A 27,753-nucleotide genomic window follows, 5' to 3' on the forward strand; every position below is an offset into this window, starting at 1 on the left:
TTATTAGTGGAATATCCTTTTTAGAAGTTAAACTAGTTCTGAAAAGTGTGAACTTGCAGTCTAAGGTTATTTTTGTACAAATCAAGCTAAAAGGCTGTCTACCACTTGTTTGAATTTCTTAGCTTCTTTCCAAGATATTTGTTTAATGACCTTTATTTCTGCTTTCTAAATAAACTTGTCCCATGCCTTTACAAAACTACCCTTTGAGCTTACTTGTCACCTAGCTGTAGTCGTCATTATAAGGCTCATACGTACTGTGCGTTCATCTTAGTTCATAAAGTAATTGTTTCTAAAGCTTGAGGAACAGTAAGATATTTCAATAGAACTTTGTTTAGACCTCTGCCGAAGTATTTCAAGTATTTTGGGAACTATGGGCTGGCTTACTTTAGGAGGAATAGCTGCCCTGAAGAAGCCTCTTTGTACTTAGAGACGAACATTGTATCAGATCTTAAAATGAGGCAACACAGGCTCTTCTGTGTTGAAGAAAAGGGTAAATAATAAACTCGATACTAACTGTGTCGGATTCTCTACCTAAATTAGCCTCATTCTCTTTGCCCGTATTTTACTTAGAATAGCGTGTTCTCTTCTCAGTTTAGCGTTTGCATGTTAGTGTGTCACAGATCTGAATAAACTTGCGCAGTTTCACTGGAATATTCACACAAGCCGAAGGAATGCAGCAGAAAAGAATGCCACAGGCTCTCTGGTGTCTACTCTGCGGTAGCCCTCGACACTGCAAATGTAGATATGGAGTTCACTCACTCTGAGGAACTGTTTTGGAGAGATATTTGACCAAGACTTTATTTATAGCATAAATGCTATTAATTTATGCTGCTTTTACCAACAGTAAGCAAATGTGGATGTTTGTATAACCTGTAGTTTTTAATTGTTGAGAACTAGTGTGAAAATGAAGAATATGAGAAGTTCCTTTTGCTGCTTCTGTTTTGAAATTTTACAGTGCTGGATCACATCAAACTGGACTTAAGAGGGAGCTAAAAGTCAATAAAAGTCTGTTTACATTCTTATAACGCTTCTGAATTTTTATAGTTTATTAGTATTTGAAAACCAACAGTGCAGCAAAGGATTTTCATGTACTGGAGGATATGTACAGTGCCTTGCGAAAGTATTCGGCCCCCTTGAACTTTTCAACCTTTTGCCACATTTCAGGCTTCAAACATAAAGATATAAATTTTTTATTTTATGTGAAGAATCACCAACAAGTGGGACACAATTGTGAAGTGGAACGAAATCTATTGGATTTTTGAAACTTTTTTAACTAATAAAAAAATGAAAAGTGGGGCGTGCAAAATTATTCGGCCCCCTTGCGTTAATACTTTGTAGAGCCACCTTTTGCTGCGATTACAGCTGCAAGTCGCTTGGGGTATGTCTCTATCAGTTTTGCACATCGAGAGACTGAAATTCTTGACCATTCTTCCTTGCAAAACAGCTCGAGCTCAGTGAGGTTGGATGGAGAGCGTTTGTGAACAGCAGTTTTCAGCTCTTTCCACAGATTCTCGATTGGATTCAGGTCTGGACTTTGACTTGGCCATTCAAACACCTGGATACGTTTATTTGTGAACCATTCCTTTGTAGATTTTGCTGTATGTTTGGGATCATTGTCTTGTTGGAAGATAAATCTCCGTCCCAGTTTCAGGTCTTTTGCAGACTCCAACAGGTTTTCATCCAGAATGGTCCTGTATTTGGCTGCATCCATCTTCCCCTCAATTGTAACCATCTTCCCTGTCCCTGCTGAAGAAAAGCAGGCCCAAACCATGATGCTGCCACCACCATGTTTGACAGTGGGGATGGTGTGTTGAGGGTGATGAGCTGTGTTGCTTTTACGCCAAACATATCGTTTTGCATTGTGGCCAAAAAGTTCGATTTTGGTTTCATCTGACCAGAGCACCTTCTTCCACATGTTTGGGGTGTCTCCCAGGTGGCTTGTGGCAAACTTTAGACGAGACTTTTTATGGATATCTTTGAGAAATGGCTTTCTTCTTGCCACTCTTCCATAAAGGCCAGATTTGTGCAGTGTAAGACTGATTGTTGTCCTATGGACAGACTCTCCCACCTCAGCTGTAGTTCTCTGCAGTTCATCCAGAGTGATCATGGGCCTCTTGGCTGCATCTCTGATCAGTCTTCTCCTTGTCTGAGCTGAAAGTTTAGAGGGACGGCCAGGTCTTGGTAGATTTGCAGTGGTCTGATACTCCTTCCATTTCAAGATGATCGCTTGCACAGTGCTCCTTGGGATGTTTGAAGCTTGGGAAATCTTTTTGTATCCAAATCCGGCTTTAAACTTCTCCACAACAGTATTACGGACCTGCCTGGTGTGTTCCTTGGTCTTCATGATGCTCTCTGCGCTTTCAACAGAACCTTGAGACTATCACAGAGCAGGTGCATTTATACAGAGACTTGATTACACACAGGTGGATTCTATTTATCACCATCAGTCATTTAGGACAACATTGGATCATTCAGAGATCCTCGCTGAACTTCTGGAGTGAGTTTGCTGCACTGAAAGTAAAGGGGCCGAATACTTTTGCACGCCCCACTTTTCATTTTTTTATTAGTTAAAAAAGTTTCAAAAATCCAATAGATTTCGTTCCACTTCACAATTGTGTCCCACTTGTTGGTGATTCTTCACATAAAATAAAAAAATTATATCTTTATGTTTGAAGCCTGAAATGTGGCAAAAGGTTGAAAAGTTCAAGGGGGCCGAATACTTTCGCAAGGCACTGTATTTTCCCACTTTTTTATAAGGTAGGCCCAGTTATGGTCAGTGCAAATTAAAGCATTTTGTCTTAAAATACTTAGTGCATGACCTGTTATCTTGAAGTGTCTGCACTCATTGGGTTTTAGAAATGTAATGTTTGACTTGATAAGTGCTTGCAATGATCTCAGAGTGGACGATTCAAATATTAAGAATACATTTTCTGATGATTTGTATTCAGTGTTCTTACGTTATGGTAGGCTGTGTAGCTGAAGGGCCTTCTTTTCTCTTCCCTCAAGCTTTCTCCTGCTGTGAGCAGCAAATCTGGTGTGATGTCCAATATCTCAACATTGAAAATGAGTGTTTATGCTTACAGCACAGTCATTTTTTATATATTTCCTACCACTTGAGCTGTTTTGCATCTTACAAACTAGCAAACTAAAAACGCCTAAGATGTTTTTTCCTGTGGTGATCTTTTACCCCTTCACCTACTTGTTAGTTCCTGGGTACATGCTGGCTTATTTAGGTCCCACCAGCCAACAGAAAACTATGCGGCCAGCTCACACACAATTTAAATTTAAGTTCTTAGTAAGCCGTCACGTAACGTGTTGCAATTAAAACACTGATGCCAAGCAGTTAGGTGATCTGCATTTTAGATATTCTTTTGGATGTGCTTAGTTGGGTTTTGCTTCAGTATATTGGGTTAAGATCTGCTGTTTGTAATGAAGATCTACATCAGCTGTTTCTACCTCAAGATCCCCTCCCTGTTTCAGTCATGTTGTCAGAAGATTCTCTTGCCAGGATTTCAGTTTAGTTTGACGCTTTCATCCCTGCCAATGTAACATTTGGACCACTTTACACAGTTGGCCATTGTGCTGAAGCTAAGGGTACATGTGCTGATCCTCACCCCGAGAAATATAACCCACTTCCACTTGATGCTTCTTTCTGCTTTGAATCCAAAGCCCTTACACCAACAGCTTCACACGGCTTAAAATAGTCAGTGTGGCAAGTCTTGGCCACTCCATGCAGTTTAAGGTCAAATGAAAGGGGGGAAAAATCAAGCTTTAAACACAAAGTGGTGTTTAAAGGCTGTTTCCAGGCCTATTAAAACCCTTAAAGGTGAAGTGTTCCTTTTGGAATCCAGTTTCTGCGTACTAATAAACCCAGTGCTGTCAAGCGCATTGCCATTCTGTTATACTGAGCATTAAAAGATTCTCATGCTTTTAAGCTGCAACTAATATGCAAAAGTATCAGGAAAATGGCAGATTTTTTATCGCAAGCACACCACATGTGTTTGAGCAGATGATGCTGATAAACATTTGTTATTAACATGGTTGATCAACAGGGGGCCCACCGTGCAAGACAGACAAGTTGTGAGTGTGACTTGCCTGTCTTGAAAGCAATATAAACTATACATTCATGGCACCAGGCTGAACATGCTACCTAGACCTTGGACAGGCATGGAGCACATTTCATTAGAAAGCTGTTATTGCACAACCACGCTGAAGTGTGGTCACGTCAGGATGAGCCCGTAGGAACATTAGCAGGCAAGATCCTTTGACCTGATCGGGTTAGTGCTGAGCAAAGGAGTTCTCTAGCAGCTGTACAGAGCAGTCTAGTCCAGTCATGCTTTGACATTCCCAGTACTCTTGGCAAGGTGTTGTGACTCCTGGTCTGCCAGATTATGGGCAACACAGGCTGTTTGGCTGTAATGTCTTTCTAGGTTAGAAATGGCCAACTTTAAACACTCGAGACAGTGAGAGTGTGTGCTCTGACGTAGTGCAGCCTCTAACATCCTGAAGGTAGTGTTCTCTTGATAAGCGTGGCAAATTGGTTCCACTGTGTTTTTCTTTCTTGATTTAACAGCAGGTTTGGATTCAACAAGTTCAGTATTTAACCATCATTCTTATCTATTCAGCTTTCTCTAATGAGGTGATGTAGTGCTCATGTCACTTTAGGGTAACACTTATGTATGATAAACTTGTGACCAAGATCAAGGGGTAGTTCTTGATCGTTAAAGCTGGTACCCTGGCTTTTTTTAAGAAAAAGCTGGATGATATCCTTGGATCAGATGGTTAACAAAACAGGCTAAATTCATCTGTTTTTTTTTTCCTGTAAGGGAGATATTGGATGATTGGAGCTGGATTGTTTTATATCCCAGGCTGAAAAATTGGGTTGGTTTTTGTGGGGGCGGGGGGGTTGCTTATTGATTAGGGTCCTGGATAAGAGAAGGTGGAGTTTGTGGCACAGCTTTTTACGTCTGTCAATGAGGTCTTAACCTGGCACCTGGTGGCCAAGCCCTGCTGCTGGGATGCAGTGCAGAAGGATTCCCCTCTATGCTCGGAGACCTGGGACCCACGGAGCTCTGAGGCTATGAGCCAGCTATTGCAGCTCAGCTGACAGAACTGAGCTATATTAAGCAGCAGTGCAGGAGAGGAAGCCTGCATTAACGCTACATCGAGCCGGTGCTTCGTTACATGCGGGTCAGTTTGTTTATGAAAGTGCTTGTGAGGTTGTGGGTTTAAAATAGGTTCTTGCAACTCGGGATGACTGGTGGTTTTATAAATATGTTAGTCCTTATGCTAACTCATTTTTTAATGAGCATGAGTCATGAATGGCAGAATCGCATTGCTTGTACTTCAATAAACACGTATGTAAAATGACCTATACCATGTAAGGGGGATCTCCTTTTTACCAAGTAGAAATTAAATACTACTGCTTTGTGGCCAAAGCTTTAAGTAGAGCCTGTGAAAGAGATTCTTCTGTCCCTGGTTACTTCCAACACAAATTTTGCCAAAACCAACATGTAATCTGTGGCATGAGATAAATATTTGACTTTGGAAGGTGCAGAACCTGCGGTGATTAATTTTTAACCAAGTGGGAGACAAGATTCAGGAACAGTCCTTTCCTGTGTTCTGTGTGCGTTAGTGCAAGTGGTTGCCTGTCTGCCAGGCTGCTGCACTTTGCCATGAAGACCCATCTTATGTGTGTGCAGGACACATGGGGTTCGCTGGGTTCCTCCAGCATCTGACGCTGAATAATTGGAGTTAAATGTCTGTGGCATAAAGACTGTCGCCACTAATAACTCAGTAACATGACCAAATCGCATGACCCGCCATCCCCACCAGGCTGCTGAAATATACCAGTCATCATACAAAATTCACTTATAATTGGACCAAATACAGTTATTGTCAGGAAGGCAGCTGTCCGTTTTGTATCAGGTACACTGACTTTTTATTGAACAGACATGGCAGGATACAGGCAGATTCATTACGCTGAGTGTCACTTGTCATCAGTAGGGGGTTTTATGGTGACAGACTCAGGCTAGTGGCTTGTGCAGCCATCACTGGAAGAAATACAAGCTTCTGCATCTGCCACATATTCTTTGCACCAGGCTGCAGATGCTGTCTTGGGGGATTCTCTCAATCCTCAGCCTCAGTAGGTATGTGTTTGTTCGCTTGTCTCGGCTCATCCCACAAGTGCTCAATGTCATTCAAGCCCGGCGAGCAGTTCCCAGCATAAGTCACATTCTCCTCTCGCGAGGCAGTTATGTGAGCAGAATGATGACATTCTTTGTCCTGCTGGAATGCTGACAGTAAGTCCCAAGCCTTTATCACTGTAGCACTGTGCATTCAGGTTCTGTCGAGCACTATCCATCCATCCATTTTCTAACCACTTCATCCTATTTAGGGTCATAGGGAAGCCGGAGCCTATCCTGGCAAGCCAGTCCATTACAGGGAAATACAGACACAAGTACACAGATTCCCTCCTGGGCCAGTTTTCCCAGAAGCCGGATAATTGACCTGTATGTTTTTGGGCTGTGGGAGGAAACTGACGCAAGCATGGGGAGTATGTACAGACTCCTCGCAGATAGCATCCAGACCTGGAATCGAACCCAGGGCCCCAGCGCTGCGAGGTACAAATGCTAACAACTGTAACAGCGTGCTGCCCCTCGCATCCACTACACGTGACCGGACACTGCTGCCCAGGCCTTTACAGTCGGACCTCCTGTTCCCCCAGTCTGGTTGCTACACTAAACCTTCGTGGCACAAAGACATTCCCCTGATAAGAGGGAATGTCTTTCCTATTCAATATTCAATATTCCAATTCAATAGGTGAAATCGCCTCTTCTCTGTGCCGTAACAACTGTAATGAAGGGGCCATCATGCATTATTAATAATTGGTTACACTTATATAGCGCTTTTCTGGACACCATTCAAAGCGCTTTACAGGTAATGGGGACTCCCCTCCACCAGTGTGCAGCCCCACCTGGATGATGCGACGGCAGCCATAGTGCGCCAGAAAGCTCACCACACACCAGCTATCAGTGGGGAGGAGAACAGAGTGATCAAGCCATTTCATAGATGGGGATTATTAGGAGGCCATGATTGGTAAAAGCCAATGGGAAATTTGGCCAGGACGCCAGGGTAACACCCCTACTCTTTTAGAGAAACATCCTGGGATTTTTAATGACCAAAGAGTCAGGACCTTGATTTTACATCTCATCCAAAGGACAGCGCCTGTTTACAGTATAGTGTCCCTGTCACTATACTGGGGCATTAGGACCCACATGGACCGCAGGGTGAGTGCCCCCTGCTGGCCCCACTAACACCTCTTCCAGCAGCATCCTTAGTTTTTCCCAGGAGGTCTCCCATCCAGATACTGACCAGGCTCACACCTGCTTAGCTTCAGTGGGCTGCCAGTTGTGAATTGCAGAGTGATATGGCTGCTGGCATGCATAATCAATTCAAATGTACCCAAAAACACCGAAGCGAGATCTAAAATTTGTATGCGCCGTTCTTTGGAAAAAAATACAGGGATAGATTCAATTTTGATGTTCAGTGGAAACAATGTCACCGAAACCCAGATGTTGTGGTCTGAGTACCTGCTGCTTAAAGCATTTACAAACCTGCGAGGGGTTCCCCAGCCAGGTTAGGGGAGACCGTAATACAACAGGAAATGAAGTGATGTAAGTCAGGTGACAATGGCAAATGCGTGGCAAGTGTCAGAAGGCCTAGTAGGAGCTGGAGGTATGCGATTGAGATTGTGCTGTCACCATAAAACACAAGTCACTACTGTGGACTTGAAAGTTTGCAGTCTGTAGCACATTATAATAGTTTATTATTGAGAAAACAAGGGTGGAATTGACCCGTTAGTCGTTAGTCGATCTGTGTGCAGTCCAGGCAGCTATAGGTGCAAAGCTTTAAAAGTGAATGTTGAAAGCAGTGACTGCTCTCTGCTCTAGCCAAAGGTGATGCCTGAATTCAGGCACAGTTGTAAGGCCATCGACGTCCGCTTGACTCGGACCATTCACGTATATGGTCTTGGCTCGGCTGTGAGCACGTGCGGGGCTAGTGCTTTCAGATGTGTCATTTGCATTCCCCTTTCTTTCAGAACAAAAGAGATGAGCACCTACTGAAGAAGCGAAATGTGCCACAAGAAGAAAGCCTAGAAGACTCTGATGTAGATGCTGATTTCAAAGGGGTAAGATTGTTGTGGTTCCTGAATTGAACCGCACAGCTGCACTGCTTCCTCGGCAGTGAAGATGCCCTTGACGCAGTGGGGCTAAGACCTCTCAGGTTATGGGGTACTGTGAAGCAGCTGGGGTGAAGTACCTTGCAGAGTGATTCAACTACAATATGCACAATGCAAACATGAGTCCATGGCCCTATGTTGAAAAGCCCGGGGCCTTAACTACTGCCTCTTGCTATTCCTTTACCTGGCTTGTGGAAAAAGTGTGTTGGATTCTCATGTTTAGGCCTAGTTGGACTAACTTTCTCATTTGTTTGTTTTTCAGCAAAATGTAACACTAGATGCCATCTTACAGGTAAGCCTCGACTCCATCCCACTGCAGTGTTTTCCATTTGACAAGACGAATGGTGAGGGGGTGGGGTGGGAGGTCTTCTTACAACTTCAGAAGTAGGTGGCACCAGCTGTTTGTTTTCTTGGGACTCTTTATCGTTAATGTTCACTCGAACTTGATAACGTGACAGACTCAGAAGTATCCATTTAGATAAGTGGCTCTAGGGGTTGGATGGATGTCATTTCTTGTTGCACAGCTGTTAATTTTGAGGAATACAGTGCTGTAATAACATGATTTTTCCCTTCTCTCTTGTCGTTGAAGAACGCCACCAGTGATAATGCAGTGGTACAGCTGAGCGCAGTGCAGGCTGCAAGGTGAGGAGGACTGGGGGGTGTCATACTTACTGCAGCACCAACAAAGGCATAAAACCTCACCTATACCCTAAGGCTTCATTTGTGTTCTTGTAGTGTTTTTTTTCCAAAAGCTTTCATTGACTGAACGTGACCTTTCGCTTCCCATAAACTAATATACAGGTTGTTTGAATTATGCCAGGACGGAGGAGGAATCGGTACCAGCCCTGTGGGCAATTTTGGCTTTTAACTTTGCCCTCAAATTCTACTTTTGTTTGGGGGCTCACTGGAGTTTTTCATTTATGGCCGTTTACCTGAGAGTGTAAGGCTGCAGAGCTTCATAGAGGCTACAACAGTCTTCCACCACTAGCCCTCTTCACGATCTCACTGTGTATACCAAGAGCGCTGTAAAAAGCTCCAAACCAGAAGGCATTCCGGATATTTTCCCAGAGAAGTACATGAGGGGAGTAAAAGGGTTTTGTTCATCACAGCCTGGCTCCCAGCAGTTCAAGCCACCCTGATGCTGGGCAGTTGGTATGGACATGAGTGTCTCAGGCCTGAATCAGTCCTGACAGCAGGGCACTGGGGATCTTGCGTATCTGTTGAGATTCCTGAGTACAATGGAATTAGTTTATCCATTAAGCATGCTGGGGTTCCCCGCATTACCTGAAAACAGGGCAAGAGCATAGTAGGTGGTTTCCTTCAGTTTAAGTAGACAACTTGCTGTTTTTTTTTCTTTGTGTATTGAAAGCTGGGGTTTCTGTATGAAAGGCAGTTGGGACTTAAGCACATTTTTGTTTCGAAATTTCTATGTACCACTGCACAGCTTGAAACTAGGCAGAGTTTCTCCTACAGTCGGACCTGCGTTATACTGGCCCTTCACAGTTGCAGTGATATATTTTTACACTCCTCGTGGGACATCCCCTGCTCTGCTTCATGTTCCGGTTTACACTAGCGCTGCTCTTCAAAAGCATTTTGCTCTGTGAACTTCAGGTTCAGTAGGTATCGTTCTAGATTCTCATTCATGCTGCTGAAGTGAGCTGGGAAGTAAGGGTTTGCTGGGAAGCCTGCAAAACTGACAGTTTTCTAGTTACGTTTTATTGTAGTAGCTGTATTGAGTTAAATTTTGAATTATACCTGTAAATGCTTTACTGTGAATTCTTATTCTGGCCATTGAGTAGCCTTGGTTGAGAAAAGGTCTTTTATAGTTTGTGTATCCTGCCCCTTTTTTCACAGCTTTCACGATGGAGGCTGTTACTTCATACTCTCTACAATAAAAGTGGCTCATATGAAACTGAACAGAAGCTTGTGGTACTAGCTAGTGGCACTGTGAGAGTCAGTGTGACGGAGCCATCCTTACCGTTTTTGTACTGAAGTGAATGGAGTCCAGTCGAAAGTGTGTGCTGCCTGTGTTCGTGCCCATTGTGTCTGACAGAGTGAAGTGTGTGGGATGTCGTCTGCTGTATTAGAGAACAACTTGGCGAATGGTCATAACAGCTGGAGGCGTGCCCATGCGGACTCGAGCGCTGCTTCTGGTAGAGTGGAAAAGGAGAGGTTCCTCTTAAGATTGGCCAGAATGACTCTCAAAAAGAATGTATTTACATAAGCACATTTTTATGCTTAAAGTATTTTTGGCTGTTCTTAGCCCAACATTTTTCATATTGGCTTTATATGAGGGGAGAAATTGTGACTTGCAAATTGTGTATGTGTTTGTTTTTCCCCCCCCCCACAAGAGCTTTTACTTTTTTTCCTTATTACACTCCCGATTCTGATGCAGCTGGAGTAGTTGCAGATGCACACGCTTCTCGTGTGTTTTCATTTTCATTGTGTCGGCTACAGCACCTGCTGGAACCAGCGCAATCCAGGATGTGCTGTCTTAGGGTTTAACTTTTGTTTTACATGTTTTGTGCTTGCAGAAAATTACTTTCCAGTGACAGAAACCCCCCCATCGACGACTTGATAAAATCTGGAATCCTTCCCATTCTAGTGAAATGCCTGGAGCGGGACGATAAGTAAGTTTTTTTTCCAAATGTCCATCATTATACTGAAACGGGTAATGTTTGCAGAACTTGGGGCATTTAGAGAGAAATACAAAGACTTAAAAGGCTGCTTGGATTCGTAGTTAAGTTATTGAATTTAACTTAACCAGTGTTAAAATGGTGCAGTGCTCTGCAATAGTAGAGCTTTAGAGCCAGTACAGAAGAGAGGAACCATACTAATTCCTCACTGCCTGTCAGCTAGATCCAACACCAACAATTTGAGATGCTGGCCATACTCGTGGAAATTACATTTAGGAGCATTCAGGACAGAAAACAAGAGACCGTTGTTTATACTGAAAGACATGCAGGTCTGGAGCTAGGTGAGGGATACATCGTAAAATAGGAATAGTAAATATCTAAAGTAGAATTGGGATTGTTTCTATATCAGGTTACTACCAGCTAAATTCACCACCTTCGCAGTTTCTTTTTGCATTCTTATGTTAAGAGTCAAGCTGTTTCATTTTTCTTGTAGTTGGGGATATAATTTCAGCTAAAGTTGTCAAGAGCTGGGCTTTGGTAATTATTTTCAGCTCTGGCCGTTGGCCACAAACTCATCAGTGATGGAAATCATCCAAAATATGGTTATGAATAAGTGTTATAATACGGAGAGTTTGTAGAAGTTAATTTCATGGCCATTGTTTCAAGCAAACCTGTTGACGTACATGGGAAAACGGCAAAACGAGCCCCTGGAATGCTTGTAGACTACTTTTCTCCCCTATAATTAAAAGTCACTCATTGCTTCAAAAGAAAGTGATCAGATTCCGAGAGCTGTAAAGAAGTCAGTGTTGAGCATGGAGCCAGTCTTGAGTGTCTCTGAAGAATCCATCAAGTGGGCTTTGTGTTAAAAGTGACCTGCAGCCACACTGGGCAAAGTACTGTTTTTACTTGGGGAAAAAATGGCTGGATTTCAGGGAAGTTTCTCCCATGCCTTTAACAGCTGGAACTTAGCACACAAAAGACAATTTGTACTAGTGGACAGACTGACTCACTACTTACAGAAGTATGTAATATTGTATTCATTTGCCATGAGATTTTTTTTTGCATATCCATAGCAAATTATACCAAGTTATACTGCGATTTAAAAAGCAGAAGAATGTAGGTTGCTTCCCAGGAACTTATACTGTTGGCAGAAACTAAAACAGTGCCTGGTGCTACACAGAAGCCAGTGGAAAGTCCCAGTTCATGTGCAGCAGCTCCTCTGAGTCATCGTGAGCAGTATGTTATTTCTCTCAGTCCCATTTTGACTGTACTGATTGTGAATAATCCCTTAATCCTTTTTTTATTTTGCAGTCCATCCTTGCAGTTTGAAGCTGCCTGGGCATTGACTAACATTGCATCTGGTACTTCTGCACAAACCCAAGCTGTGGTCAAATCCAGTAAGGAGAATGTCCCTGCCTTTCTTTTCTTCATTACTGTGTGATGCTTTTTAGATGAAAAGGACCTGTGTTGTGAATTGCTGTATTGGGTTAAATTTAGATTTTATTCCACCAACATTATCATCATCCCCTCCAGCTTTGATTTGGTGCTGTAAATTTGTATCGGTTCCATAATCTGTGAACAATTCTTCTTGCTTAAGTTGTGTAGGTTTTTTAGATGGCTTCTACAGTCCTGAAAAAGATTTCCACAGCACTTAGCAGTTTTCTCCATGGAAAAGTATTGGGTCTCTGACATGCAGACATATTGCTGTGCAGATGCTGTGCCACTCTTCCTGCGACTGCTGCATTCCCCTCACCAGAATGTATGTGAGCAAGCAGTCTGGGCTCTGGGAAATATCATTGGTGAGTAACATCAGATTACAACATTGCCTGCGCACTGACAGTAGCTGCAGCACACCTTGGGTGTTTTAAAATGAATGGGAAAAGGTTCTGAATAGCTAGCTCCCTGTTGGACATTTGGGTGAATTCCAGCTTGGCCCTGTAGTTTAATTTTCCGTCCTTCATCATCCTCAGTTACGACCTGTTTGCTGTCCATGTAACAGAGCTAGCAGTTAAAATAGGGGGGTTCCTGGAAACACAGAAGGGGTACATCGTTGTCAGTAGCTGCAGTTAACACATCCCAGAAAAGAGATGTTACTGCAGAGCAAACGTGCACAGCTGTGAAGACATTCCAGTTTGCACATGAGGTCTAATCCTCATGGTGGATTATACAAACAGAGTTTTTTAATCACTTGGGGGTGTAACATTGCAGTCAAGTCCTGGATATTCCTATTTGCATTTTTTCCATGCAAAAAAACAACATTTGTAACAGTGAGGAGTGTTGAGATTGGGTATGGCGTCTACAGCAAGTAATCCAGCTGTGCTCATCACACTTCTGTGCGGTCTTTTAAGTCAAATGGGAAGGCTTTTTAAAAACGTTGCTTTGTGTGCTTAACGGCACACCAGTGGAGCCACTCCAGCCCCGGTGACACCTTCACGGTGTTCCCTTGTCTCCCCACCTCGCAGGGGACGGGCCCCAGTGTAGAGACTACGTCATCTCTCTGGGGGTCGTCAAGCCCCTCCTGTCCTTCATCAACCCCTCCATTCCCATCACCTTCCTGCGCAACGTCACCTGGGTGATCGTCAACCTGTGCCGGAACAAAGACCCCCCACCGCCCATGGAGACAGTGCAGGAGGTAAGGATCAGGGCTAGGACTGATCAGGCTCTGATGTGATCCTGCTGTGGCCGTGCGACGTAACAGAACATCACTTCATTAGCCCTATACAATTTCTTGCATTAGGAATTCGTCTTTTCCCATACCTCAGACACACAGACAGGGAGAGAGAAGCTTGGGGTCAGAGCGCAGGGTCAGCCATTGTACAGCACCCCTGGAGCAGTTGGGGTTAAGGGCCTTGCTCAGGGGCCCAACGGAGTAGGATTCCTCTGCCGGCTGCGGGATTTGAACCGGAAAACCTTCCAGCCACAGGCGCAGATCCTTAGCCACAGAGCTGCCAGAACAGTGGGACAACTCCAGCCGGGTGACAGCCTCGTGCTCTCAGTGCAGCAGCTGTTTTTTATCATTTTGGTTATTCATAAGCTTTTCATAAGAGATCTCTGTCTTAAGTGTATTTTAGTATTTTAGTACATTAACATTGCTTTTTGGAAGTCAGCTTATTAAACAGATTGGCCTAATTCTGCCTTCATTTAAATTTTACACTTCTTAGCTGGAGGATTTCATATTTAGTTGAAGTAGTTGTACAGTTGAATAAGTGTTGTGTAGAGCAAAGTCTGTCAATTTTAACAGCCAGCCCTTGATGAATTAAATATACCATTGTTAAATAATAAACCTCTCAAGTCTAATGTTTTGAGAATTTGTAGTGTTGGTTGTAATTTCTAAAATGTGCAAATAATTGGTTTTAAGGGAGAATGTATAATTTCTAAATGTTTTGAAATTATAAGCCTTGGCTGTTTGGTCGGTGTACACTTTTCCAGAATGAACCCACATAAAACCATTAAACAATTCTGAGTGTGCTGTTGCTGTCAAAAGTAATAATCAGGCCATATAGACAGATTTAATTAATCTGCTTTGTCTATTCAGTCTGTTTGTAATATAATGGATACTGCTTAGGGGTGAGAATGGGATTCCAAACTATGAATCCAAGTCTGGTATTTAATATTACCACAAAGTGTTGATGCGGGGACCGAGACTTTTAGATGGCTATAATTGCCATACGATGTGCATAAATCTTATATTGAAGGCTTTAATTTTTTTTTAATTATACTTTTTGTTTGTCTGGGTTATTGGATAGATGTAAGGTATGCTACCATGAAATTTGGGTACATTAAAAGCATACAGGAATTATTTTTGATCTAGAACCAGAATCTAAAGAAGTGGCTATTTGATTTTTTTATATTGGAGTTGCAAAAATGACTGTACAGTTTTTACAAAATGTAATGCATTAATTAGATCCTTGATGGTTTTGAGCATTGTAGACTGAGAGTTGAAAGTGAATTGGGAAGACAGCTCAGAAAGTTAAGGCATTACAGCTCAAGCCATATGGTCTGTTGCGAGCCGAGGAGTTGAAGAATTAAACGATTTAAAATGCTTTTTCACACTATCCTCTAGTTTTGAGAAGTATGGCGCAAATATGTTAGGATTTAACCTGATTCAGTTGGAACAATGTAAAGGCATTTCTTTTGTGATCTAAAGGTTTAGGATTGCCGTAGAAATCGATTACAGTGTTACTTAAATTTAATGCGGATGATCACATTAAATATTAAATCCCATATATTAAGTAATAGTTCCATTGCACACTTTAACAAATAGATTTTCACTAAGCCATCCATCCATTTTCTAACCCCTTTGTCCAGTTCTGGGTGGTGGGAGACCTAGAGCCTATCCTGGCAAGCAAAGGTCACCAGGCCATCACAGGGCACACCAGGGCCAGTTTTCCCAGAAGCCTATTGCCCTAGCAGTAACGTCTCTGGACTGTGGGAGCCAACCAGAGCACCCAGACGAAACGCCCGCAAACATGAGGAGAACATGCAGACCCCTAACAGATACCACCCCAGGAACTGAACCCAGGACCCCAGTGCTACAAGGCAGCAATGCTGGTTTCCGCTAAACTAAATCGCTTGAATTCAGCTTTGAGTTTGCTTATATATTTTATAGCTATCCCAATCAATATCAGCTATTAAGTAAGTCTTTAAGGAGTGAATAGCTTCATGGGGAAAAAGGATTGTTCATTCCTATCCATTCCACTCAGAAGTCCCTATTGACCTAGTAATACTGAATTTAGAAAAACATTGGTTTCTTCTTAGCACAAGGTGTCTCCCCCCCCCCCCCCAATTTAAATGCTTTCTATCCCTCAAACACAAAAAGAAACTGAGCTGTTTAAAATTGCTGCTTAGTTTGTGACATACAAATTACTCCTTTCATTTTAGCAGTCACAATCTGGATTATATGTGTAATTCAGTATAAGCAACAAGTATTCATTAAAAACGTCCTTAGAATATTTAAAAACAAAACACTCCACTTTCTCTTGTGCATAATTGATCATCCTACTCTCTACTATCAAATGCTACTGAGTCACCAAAGAATTAAAATATCTGCACAGACAGCAGAGAACAGGGTAAAAGAGCCCTTCATTTCTTTGATTTTTTTCATGCAAAAACTGGAAGTTTTACCTGATATTTTGTAACGAGAACCACCCACATGTGCCGCCTAAGGATTAAGTCATAACTGAGTCACTGGACTCTGGGGGTCAAAAGTCATTAGTTGCCGTCTCTGTTCATCAGGAGTAAGGAAGTATAGCAGAGCTAGTTAACGTTCTTGTTTTGTTTTCACAGATCTTGCCAGCATTGTGTGTTCTAATATATCATACGGACATCAATGTAAGTACCATCCTCTCTGTGCTTAACTTCTCCTTCTTAGAGTAAAAACAAAAACCCTCCCCATGTGACTTCAGATTTCAATGCTGTTGTGGTTGTTTGCATCAGTAACATCAATACTACAGAAATGCTGCATTTCTGCATGAAGTTTAGGATAATAGATACTTATATGGTTTTAAACTTGAAACTTGCAGACATAATTTCTTATTCTTCAGTAGTTTTTCTTGTATTGAAACTTTGGCCGACATGAGTATTAGGTGTTTCTCTAGTTAATTTTACTTTTTACCATTTCAGTGGTTTTCGAAAGAAAGATATCTTAATTTTGTTACTGAACAGAAGTATCGGAGTGTACTACAGATCACTGTAGCTTGCTTTTTGACATCGAAAGCATGCCAAGGCTTCTCATTAGCTGTACTATTTATAACATTATTCCAAGGAGGGCCTACCAAAGTTGGAGAAACGGTTTTAAGAAATGGAATGTTCCAGTTCTGTATTTAGCAGTATACAGTGGATCCAGTGCAAGCCCTGTCTTGTAATAAGAAGAATTCAATCGGGGATAAAGGTGCGCGCTTAATTCTGAAATTCTTAATCCTGGCAGATCCTGGTGGACACAGTCTGGGCCCTATCCTACCTAACAGATGGGGGGAATGAACAAATCCAGATGGTCATTGATTCTGGAGTGGTGCCCTTCCTAGTCCCACTACTCAGCCATCAAGAGGTCAAAGTTCAGGTAAAGATGCAGTTAGAGAAGATGCTTGGTGGTGTTGCATGAAAACAGAACGTGGCAAAAACTTTGTAATGGGAGACCGTCCTTGTGGGGGATTTCAGATTTTTACAGTTTTCCCAGCTGCTAGGTTTTCTGCCATTCTATTCAAAGTTTTAGGACAGTCTGTTTTTAGTTGTGCTTCTCTCATGGTTTTTTTTTTTTGGCTGCGTTTTTAAGCCCTGTCCATTATCATTAGTAAGCTGCTTATCCTGAGGAGGTTCGTAGCGATCTGGAGTCTATCCCAGGAGCACGGGGTGCAAGGCAGGACTGACAGCCTAGCTATCCTCTCCCTCTGGACGAGATGCCAGTCAGTCGTGGGATCGCTCAGAAGGGGACAATTTAGAACAGCCAATCAAATCTTCCCAGAATGCACGAGGTCAAATGGAAGAAAGCCGGAGCACCTGGTGTAAACGTGCGTTTGCAAACTCCAAGCAGATAGGCAGTCCAGGACGGAATTGTTCCCAGAGTCCTGGAGCTGTGAGGCAGCTGGGCTAGCAGCCGTGCCACTGCGCTAAACGCTTGCAAGACGAGTTTTAACTACATTACGCCTCGAGCTCTTAACTCGGTTCAAGGTTTGACGTTCGTAGGAATTGCATGGGCTCATGCCAATTTAGAACTATCAAAACGTTTTGTCATTTTCTATTTCTGTGATTTCTGAATATTTCCGTTGGGATTCCAGAGCTTCGTTTTACAGCGTTTTCGTTGTCTTCAGCCCATCATCGGAAAGGTGAAATGTATCGTGAGATAGTTGCTAAGATGCTGTCCATCAGGTTGTGCAGGTTAGATGGTTACTATGTGCGTGTCCCATGAGAAAGGAAAGCATGCTGTAGTGTAGTCAAGCATCTTTTGCTGGAGTTCATGTTGCATGCTCACTTATTCTGAACCAGACAGTGCAGCCCCAGTGTGATGGCAGTAGGTGCCTTTGGGGAATTAGCACATGATTCACACCCTGGTTCTGTCTGGTAGTTTTTGTCGACTGTAGCTGAGTCATCACTGCGCAGGCTTGGCCTCAGCGCTGTCTTGCTGTGCTTTTGAGTTGGAGCTCAGTGGTTCAAACAATGCTGTATTGTTTGAGACTCAAGGACTGCGTTTTGGAGAGTTGTATCCCCCCCTGTGAGACAAAACTTTGTATTCTGAGCATTGCATTAAGCAAGTGAAAAATTTCTTCCCATTCTCATTCCTCACGTTAACCCATTTTTGATCATGTCGTTAAGCTACGTATAGTGATTTCTTTTTTCAAATAAAAAAAAATACTCCTTCATCCTGAAGTCTTCAAAGGATTTTTTTTGTCGATGTTGGTTTTATGGCAGCGTGTCGGCTTTTCAGGGTAGTAAGAAATTCTGTTTTTCACAACACGTGACCGCTTCTGTGTAAATTGCAAGCTCATTGCAGGTGTAAATCAAATTTCTGTTCCATGTACACGTTGATTATTTTAACCATAATATTTTGTGTTTATATAAAACATTCAAATCAAATACCGTTTCATCATAGCAGTGAAAACTTTGGATGCTACCAGCATGTTAGGCTAAAAATGTGAACCGTTTTTTCCTGTCTTTTCCTCTCCCTCTGAAGCATTTCATCTCGGCTAGCTTTGAAGCCGTCAAGAGAGCATGTAGACTGTAGAGAAAGAGCCAGTGGCTGTAAATGAATCCCTGAAGCAGTAACTGCAGCAAACAGCCAGATCCTTTGAATAAGTGAAATATTTGTCTTAAGACTCCAGATAGTGGATTACAGTGTGGGATTGTATTTACACCTTCTTTTGAATTCCTTCCAGGGTGTAGTGTTATGCTTAGAAATAATTCAGAGGTGTACAGATGTTTAAATGGCTTTAATAAAGTAAATATATAACATGACACCGATCGCTAAATGGACTGACAGACCGCTCTCCACTCTTTCTCTCCTGACCTCTGACCCCAGAACCCAGTCATGTATGGTATCCCTGCGCACTGTGTTCTAATAAAATAGTGCCATCACCACACACAGGGTACATTTACGTTTGCTTCAGATTGTGTTTTCTTCGTAAGCTAATGTTTTGTGTGTTGTGTTAAACGTGGGACCTTGCAAGCCCAGTCTTGCGTGTTAATGTTACCTGTGTGAAATTTCCATGGGCTCTTTCCTGCAGACTGCTGCGTTGAGGGCAGTGGGGAACATTGTGACTGGCACTGATGAACAGACTCAAGTGGTGTTGAATTGTGATGTGCTCTCACACTTCCCCAACCTGCTAACACACCCGAAAGAGAAGATAAACAAGGTAAGCTGTTGTTCAAGGTAAAGGAACCACTTATGAAGTCCAGGAGCCATTAGTAGGCTTTTTTTTTCCTTTGAGTACATTTCAGGCTGCTTGTCGAGCCTGAGATGAGAGTGGCAAAATTGCTTGTTACATTGCTTTTTGGTTTGAATTAAAGCATTGTAATTCACTTAATTCCCTATACTAAAAAAAGAAGAAAAGGGTTTGTTCTCGAGGACGTGGCACTTGTATTTAGAGTGCAAGGACATATTTCTTCCTTACAGTCTGTTTATACTAAATAAAACTATGCTTAAGGGTTTTTTTGTCGGTATGGAAGTGTGGATCATAGTGGCATAATTTATTAAACCTGAAAGTTGACTTAAGATATTTTGACAGTTGGGTACATTGTTTTGCTGATATTGAATTCTGAATCTTTAAACAGGCTTTTCATCAGTTTCATGTATATTTAAACAGCTTAGGCTCGAAGCAGAGCTCCTCTAGACCTTGTTTAGCAGTAGTAATATTCAGCTTGTGACCCTGATTGGAAGAAGTCACAGATGACTGCATGAGGATGCAAGTGTCTACTTTTTGCTTTTATAACTTAAAACTTAACTCTAGCTATACAACTTATTCTGTTTCTTTGCGTCTGTGGTTTAGGAAGCCGTCTGGTTCCTTTCGAACATCACAGCTGGGAACCAGCAGCAGGTCCAGGCGGTGATAGATGCTGGCTTGATTCCAATGATCATACATCAGCTGGCTAAGGTGCGGTAAGGTCCATTTCAGAAATGCAGTTTGAAACTTTTGTAATTCGTTTTAGCCCCTTTGATATTCGTTGAGTCTTAACTCCACTGGTGTAAAGAATTGAGATTGTTGCCTCGGTCAATTCCGACAAATTCCATGTGGATCGGTGGCTGTTGCAGAGCAGGCTGGAGCTGAGCCTGAAGGGTCGTACAACCTGTTGCCACTTGTCCAACCATTGCTAACATCCCAGTGGAGGAAGCCTGCCCTCACTTTCATGCCCCTGCAAATGCAGGGATGTGCCCAGCTGAGATCAGTGCCTTCCAGCACGACAGAAACTCCTCACGTCTTGGGAGTGTGACTCATTCCACAACGCCATTCAGTGAGCCATCTTGAAGAGTTTAACCTTCACAGGCACGCCTCGGGCCTGAATTGCTGTGCCAAGGTATTTTCTGGTCTGTCGTGTTCCTGCGCAGACTATATCCTTTGCCTTTTTTGGTCATGCTGAACAGGCTCATTCCCAGCGCTTATACGTTATAGTGATACAGTCCAAAGCCCCAAGTCATGTTAAGGCATCCTCCCTGGTTTCTGCACCGTCTACGACATGTTTGGTAGGAGTGTCTGTGGTGATACCGATGATGACTTCTAGCTCATTTGATGTTTGTTTGTATCTGGACATAGGGGGATTTTGGCACGCAAAAAGAAGCAGCCTGGGCGATTAGTAACCTAACAATAAGCGGAAGGAAAGATCAGGTGAGTTTAACCTTAAGAAATGGCATTTAACCTATTCATTTTCTAAATTTTCTAACTTAGTGCCTAATAAATTCCCCTTTATTCCAAATATATTTTTTCTCTGCTAGAGATTAATTCATTCTCCATTCTGTTTGCTACAGAATAGTTTTTATTTCAGAAGTACACTCAACCCAGTTTAGTATAGTGCACAGATGTCAACATCTGGATGATAACTTGATTATATCTGAAATTATATCAGATGTATGTGTCACTGTCATTCTCAGTCATTTACTTTCTACCTACCCACCAGTATTGAATTCCTAGGACTGAGCAGTTATTTTTCATGCTTGCGTCCAGAAAGCGGGCAAAATCATGTGCTTCGGATGAGCCAAGGCTGCAGCTGATGTCTTTCCCATTTCTCCAGGTGGAGTACCTGGTGCAGCAGAATGTCATCCCTCCGTTCTGCAACCTGCTGTCGGTGAAGGATTCGCAGGTGGTCCAGGTGGTCCTAGACGGGCTGAAAAACATCTTAATTATGGCTGGGGAAGAGGCGAGCACAATAGCTGAAATCATAGAGGAGTGTGGAGGTAAGGTACAGCAGCTGGCAACATTGAGTACAACAGCGAAGGTGTACAGCTGGCACACCCAAGCTCGCAAACCCGGTTTCTACCAGGTCCTGTGGGAATATTCTTCCAGCACCTTAACTGCCAAATTCATCGAAACGGAAACAAACAAAACTACTCGTTTTTGCCTGGGTTGACCTTTTTTTTTGTTATATGTGGCTGTTCGCTGCTATTGTCACTTGGGGCAGTTGCGTGCTTTTGTGCATTTACTTCCCAGTAGTTCACATTTCATTCCGACACAGGCTTGCATTTTGTCCCATTTTTTTAATGTTAAAACACGTCTGTTTGGTTGTAATGACTCGGGTTGAATTAGGCTCAACTACATGGAGGCAGCACTGATGAGCACATTGCGTCATCCTGTAAAATCCAGGTGGAATGTTTTCTTGCTGTTGGTCAGCTTTTTTTTTTACAGAACTTCTCTGAATGAAATAAAAGCTTTTATTTTTGCATTTGTCTTGGATCCAAGAAGTCTGTTTACACAAGTTAAGATTGCCTAATGTGCCCTAGTTTGCAATAAACGTTACCTTTCAAAATGTTTTTGGTTTAAATGCTTTTCTCTTTCTGATTATAGGTCTGGAGAAAATAGAAAATCTGCAGCAGCATGAAAATGAGGACATCTACAAATTAGCATTTGAAATTATTGATCAGTACTTTTCAGGAGATGATGTAAGTGCCAGAGCTGAATGAAGCACATACTTCATTTGTTTTTGTACTGTCTTGTGCTTTTCCCTTGGCTTTGAGGTGATTTAAGGGTATCTTAATAGGCATTTGCTGAGCTCGTGATTGCATGTTTGGTATTCTTCTTTGGGAGTTACTTTTATCAGCTTAAGGTGTGTGGAAAATGTTTTCCAAATCACTGACATTTTGCTCTTTAATGTCCTTGCCTTTTCAGATTGACGAGGATCCCAGCCTGATTCCTGAGCCTACCCAAGGAGGAACCTTTAATTTTGACCCTGCGTCCAACTTGCAAACCAAGGAGTTCAAATTTTAAGGAAATTGGATGTTTCAGCTGCTCTGCACCACCTACCAACTTCAAAAACACCACAAGAGATTCACTAACCAGAAAAAAAAATAAAACAAGCACTGAAGGATCAAAGACAATTTGTGCATCTTCAGTCGATGCTTCTACAGTTAAAAAAAAGCCTCTTTGTCAGTCACTCTGCAGTTGCCAAAAGTTGCTACCACACAGACTAAGGATTAAGTGTGCATGAATATAAACCCATTTTATTTGCCATCATATCAGTGAAGAAAACAAAATCCCAGCATTTGTGAATGGGTTTTTTTGCCTTTCCTTCCCTGGTATCACATCCTCGCCACCAACTCCAGTAATCACTTTTAAAACCAGTAACCCTGTTTTAAGATGTTGAAACTTAAAACTCAGTGTGTGGCAAAATGATATGTGGATTTCGACTGAAAGAGCTTTGAATTTTTTGAGAAGGAAAAGGGGAGAGGGGAGAAGTTCAACATGAATGGACGAACATTGTCATTTGTCGCCACAGCTTTTTTTCATGGAAGAATGAGGTTTTTTTAATGTAAAAAAGACGATGTGAACAAAAAATACTTGTAAGAAATGACACAATTAAGTGGAGAAAAGGTTCATTTTACTTAAATTCTTTCAGAAAAGGACTTTGTAGCATTCATTTTTTTGTAGGTCTGGGGGACGAGAATGAAAAGAAAATTTAAGAATTGAACTCTTCTGTTGGAGCCGACACTTTTGACTGAAATTATCACACTTAATATTGAAGACTGAAGTCCTGCTTGACTACTGATTTCAACCTGTGTTCCTCCTCATTCAAGTAGTCAGCTGCTGTGCATGGTCTTTTGAAATGCAATCTCCGTTAAGCTTTTTAAGCTGAAAGCAGGAGTTCTGATTCTGATGTAAAAGTTCTGAGCAGTGTCCTGATAATTCCTCTCCGAATATGTATAACTACCAATCTTGCTTTCAGCTTTTTTTTTTCCTTTTAGGGTTGATTATATATTTTTAGTTTAAATTGAGAGTAAAAAAAGTAGTGACAATGGTTGGATTGTACTGGGTTTAATCTGTGGATCTTCCAAGTTTGCAGTAATTCAGTCTTACGCACACATCAAAACTGTAACCTGTGCTTAATTGTGAAAGGCAGCAATTACAGAGTATTAAAAATTAAAGGAAAAAACTGAATCATGTGGCCCATGACCTTTGCAATACTTTTTTTCAGAAGGTTTCGTGCTACAACTCAATTGTACAAAAGTATATCTTTCCAATTGTCATATATAAGGCTTGTATAAAAGCTGCAGTGGCTGCTAACTGTACATCTGGGATATTCTGCAGAATAATATTGTATTTACTGTTCAAATTAACGGGGAGTTTTGTTTTTAACATGCGTATCGTGATAAAGATGATACCATTATTGGAATGGGTTTTATTGCTGTTGTGACTGGGCATAAATGTCTTCGTCTCCCTGTGCATTTATTTGTAAAGGGATTAAAAAAAATTGCGTTTGGACTAATGTAGTTATGTTTTGGCTGCTAACTACTGCAAAGATGTCGGATTTGGAATGCAGTCAGAGCTTTCTGGAGTAGCCATTTATAACTGATGAACAAAATCTTTAGCAGGTGTACATTCATGATTTATCTAGACGCCTAGAAAGAGCCACTTTAAAGAGTAGAGTTGTCTTGTATCAGAAATTGATACAAGCTTATGTACATTGCAAGATTTTTACTTGCTAAAGAAACTTGTTTTAAAATGTGACAGATTGCATTTTGGCCTCTGATTATTTATATCTTTTTATAAATTTTAGATTCAATTTCTCTTTAAGGTGGCTCATTGTTTCCTTCAACTCTTGTGCATATTAAAGAATGAGTTGAAATTCATTGTGCCTTTGTTTTTCATTTTCTTAAACTTTTTACATTAAAATACATTTAGCATGGAGTTATTTGAAAAACAGCAATTGAGTGAACACAGAGCAATGGGGCTTTTCTGTAGATTGGCAAAAAATAAATTTGTAGCACTTGACATTGTATATATACCCCCTTATGCCCTCTTCACTCCCAATCCTAACTGCGTTCATGTAATTTCTCTGTTTAAGGTTTAATTTAAGTGACATAACATCCGTTCACATTTTCCCTCTTCAGAGCATTGTTTCTGTATTAGTTACACTAACAAAAATAAACTTGCTGTTAGCTCTTTTTCTTAGTGTCCTAATTGACACTGTGGAGTGGGACAGTGTGTGTGTGAGTGGTTAAATGACTCGAGTTTGTATGTCTGATCTGCTTTAGTATTCTGACTTTAATAATAGACTAGCTAGGGGTTTCCCTAGTCTAGTTCAGTAGTTTTCACTTTTGCTGCATTCGTTATGAGCAATAATCCACGTGTGTTGAAATATGTAGAATGAGAAAGCCGTGTTGAGATAGTTGTTTGCCTGAGCCTCATCAAGAGTAAGTATATTATACCTGAGTATTTGTCTGCACAACATAGCTTCTGAACTGTACATTAAGGGCTTTTAAGTTCCTTCCTTGTCTCTTGTTCCTGATTTGTTTGAAGTAAATGTTTTGATTATTCCATTAAATGGATCAGGCTAGATTCTGGTCAAGTGATGCTGTCCAGGGTCCTGATCATTGTAGCTCTTAAATGTTTTGCAGGAGCAGCACTTGGAGAAAGGGGTTTTTATCCAGGTGTCCTCCTCGCTGGATGGGTCTTAGAAAGGAGGAAACTTTCCACCTTCTAATTACAATCTGTAAAATCAACTCGGGCACTGTGGAGTTCTACAATTCTCCGTTCAGTACTTGATAATAGTACTGTCGTCCAGCACTGTTTCCAGCTTGTAGCCTGAGCTCTCCAGTTCTTCAGAAGCTCGGCTGGGCTGGGCGTGGTCAGCACTGGGAAGGAAGCTTTCAAGGAAAACTAGGTTGCCGCTATAAGCGGGGCTTTTGGAGCCATAGGTGGTGCTCTTGTCCCTGCATCACAGTCTTTGAAAACTGATTCCCCAGTATGATGACTGGGGGCTCTATGTTGTAGGAGGTTGAGTGACCATCTTCAGTTGTAGAATACCATTATCGACTGTTAATGCCAGTGTCCTGCCTGAATCTGGTCTTGTACATTCTGCCCTCTCTGAGATCTCTTATTCTGTGGGTGGTCATTTCTCACCTGTTCACCTGATCTGCTGTATAATGGTACTCGATAGCTCTCACAGGTCACCCAAATGGTTACTCCTCTTTACTGATGTAAGTAAAATGCTTTCACGTCTTCTGTAGTGGGGAAAGGACTATGTACAGTAGACACAGGGAATTATAATTCCAGACTTCAGTTTGATTTGGTCTACACTGGGAAGTGCTTTCCTGAATGGGGGACTTCGGACTGGAAAACTTTGTAAACCATCTCTTTAGAGCAGTGATCTTCATTTCCTTTCTTATACAGCCTTAGAGTCACGATTCTGGGGCCACAAGCTTTTTTTAAAGGCTTAATTAAATCAGCTAAATAACTTTATTAGTCATAACTGCAATACCGTCAGGTGCTCATTATGAAATCTGAGTCCCCTATAAAACCCATAGAGGGTGTGACTTACAAGAACTGGGAGTAAGCTTGATTAACTTAAGAGTGATCTGTCATTTATTTTTCCAGGTCATTTATTCTTATCCCTTCCCTCTTCGAGTTATCCTTGTGTAGTGAGTAAAGTTATAGTGAGTAAAGTTGGTATACTATAAACATCTTCTGAATACACTTTCCATGCATACTAGAGGAGCATACTGTAAATGGTTGCATGGCAAGGGAAAATATTTTGCATATGGGAATGACTGCTTTGAGATGATAAGATAAGACTTCATTGATCCCAAAGGGAAACTGAAGCGTTACAGCAGCACAGCCCAAGAAAAGCAAGACAGACATCAGAATAGGCTACAATTAAAATACAGCATTACAGTAATTAAATAAGTATATTGAATACAAAATAAAATAGCAAAATATGTGTGCAAAATATGCTAATAGTAACTGTAAAACAAAAGATGTGCAAAATGCGCATAGGTATGTACAGACTGAAAATACCACAGTATAAACATATTACTGCAGTGTCCAAAAGTACATGAGAGCAACATGCTGGCCATAGATGAGCAGATGAAGGGCTAACAGGCCTAGCCTAGGGCAGTGTTATACACTTCCGGGAGGAAGGACCTGCGGAAACGTTCCCTTGAACACCGTAGCTGGAGCAGTCTGTTACTGAAGGTGCTCCGCTGTCTAATAACAATCCCATGTCCCTAAACTGCTTTCCTTAATGTTTCTTTGTAATCAGCATTGAAACATCTTATGACGTGTCCAGTGTGTCACAGGTAGTCTAAACAGAAAAGAACAAGTACCATGCATTTTAACCACCTGTTGGTAACAGCTGGAACCACCGACAAAGAAGCACAAGCACACTATTTAAAGGTCACTGTGTAGGATATCTGTATTCCTGATTGAATCAATGTTTATACTTTTTGGAACCCTAATCTGGCCTTACTTCTAATCCCAGATCTTATTTACAATACTAATCCGAGATATTGGCAAAAGTAATAGAAATTCCTCAGAACCCATGAAATACACAATTAATACTTCACACATCACATGAAAGAATTAAAGGGCAAAAGAAAAAATAGTTTCTGGGAGACTTCAACTTTCCCAACAAAGGGAAAGACCTAAAGGAATATCAGGAGCAGAAATTGAAATGGTAGACATCTACTGGAGGAAATAATTTTATAGATCTTTCCAACGATCAAGACAGTGAGACAAACAGAGACAGAAAAAATTAGAAGACTGTCATCATGAAATGGTATGTTTCAATTTTGAAGGAATGAAACAGAATAAGAGAAGTAAAATGGAGTGGGATAGATACTAAATCAGTGGAAAATAGATGCAAACAATTTTAACAATTGAAACAGATTCTACTTGAATCTCAGAACAAATGTATCCCAAAAGTGAGTTAAAAAGCTAAAAAACAGAATCCTAATAAAGTTCAAGAAACTGATTAAAATAAACGGGGAAAGAAAAGACTTTACAAAATGACTAGAATACAACAGGACACAGTTAAAAAAATTACAAACACGTAAAGGGGTGAGAAAATGGAAATGAACAATTATAGACCAATAAATAAGACTTTTATTGCATGTAAGGTTATGTAAACAGTTATAAAAACTAAATTACAGGATCACCTACAGTATATGGAATATTATCCTAGGAAATAGCATGGATTCAGAAAATTAAGGTCTTGCCAAACCTACTTGTTAGGGTTTCTTTGAGCAAGCAATAACAGTTATAAATATACATAGGGCCTGAAACTGTGTGGTAAGATTTTCAGAAGGATTTTAAGAAAGATAGGAATATACAATTAATTATGCAATTGTGGTAGGCAGTGGGTTTTCAGGTAAGTGGAAGTGTTTGGGTTGAGAATTGGTTATTACTCAAACTGGAGTAATGTACTGTAATTAGTGGAGTACAAAAGGGATTTTTACTGGGA

At 41.4% G+C, this 27,753-nt stretch overlaps 1 protein-coding gene across 1 annotated transcript in view; it reads left to right on the top strand.

Moving 5' to 3' along the window:
* kpna3 (karyopherin alpha 3 (importin alpha 4)) overlaps positions 1 to 24,142 on the top strand; it is a 35,141-nt gene extending 10,999 nt beyond the window's left edge. The window contains exons 3-17 of the mRNA XM_088648882.1: positions 8,102 to 8,191; positions 8,505 to 8,534; positions 8,832 to 8,884; positions 10,777 to 10,872; positions 12,190 to 12,275; positions 12,591 to 12,677; positions 13,341 to 13,510; positions 16,165 to 16,209; positions 16,805 to 16,936; positions 19,095 to 19,223; positions 19,857 to 19,961; positions 20,619 to 20,690; positions 21,094 to 21,256; positions 21,864 to 21,958; positions 22,185 to 24,142. Coding sequence (XP_088505008.1) covers positions 8,102 to 8,191; positions 8,505 to 8,534; positions 8,832 to 8,884; positions 10,777 to 10,872; positions 12,190 to 12,275; positions 12,591 to 12,677; positions 13,341 to 13,510; positions 16,165 to 16,209; positions 16,805 to 16,936; positions 19,095 to 19,223; positions 19,857 to 19,961; positions 20,619 to 20,690; positions 21,094 to 21,256; positions 21,864 to 21,958; positions 22,185 to 22,283 — 1,452 coding nt within the window. The 3' untranslated portion in view covers positions 22,284 to 24,142. The remainder of the gene's footprint in view (positions 1 to 8,101; positions 8,192 to 8,504; positions 8,535 to 8,831; positions 8,885 to 10,776; positions 10,873 to 12,189; positions 12,276 to 12,590; positions 12,678 to 13,340; positions 13,511 to 16,164; positions 16,210 to 16,804; positions 16,937 to 19,094; positions 19,224 to 19,856; positions 19,962 to 20,618; positions 20,691 to 21,093; positions 21,257 to 21,863; positions 21,959 to 22,184) is intronic.
* The last annotated feature ends 3,611 nt before the right edge of the window (positions 24,143 to 27,753 follow it).

Source organism: Lepisosteus platostomus, chromosome 2 (genome assembly GCF_059453375.1).
Source record: "Lepisosteus platostomus isolate fLepPlt1 chromosome 2, fLepPlt1.hap1, whole genome shotgun sequence".
NCBI lineage: Eukaryota > Metazoa > Chordata > Actinopteri > Semionotiformes > Lepisosteidae > Lepisosteus > Lepisosteus platostomus.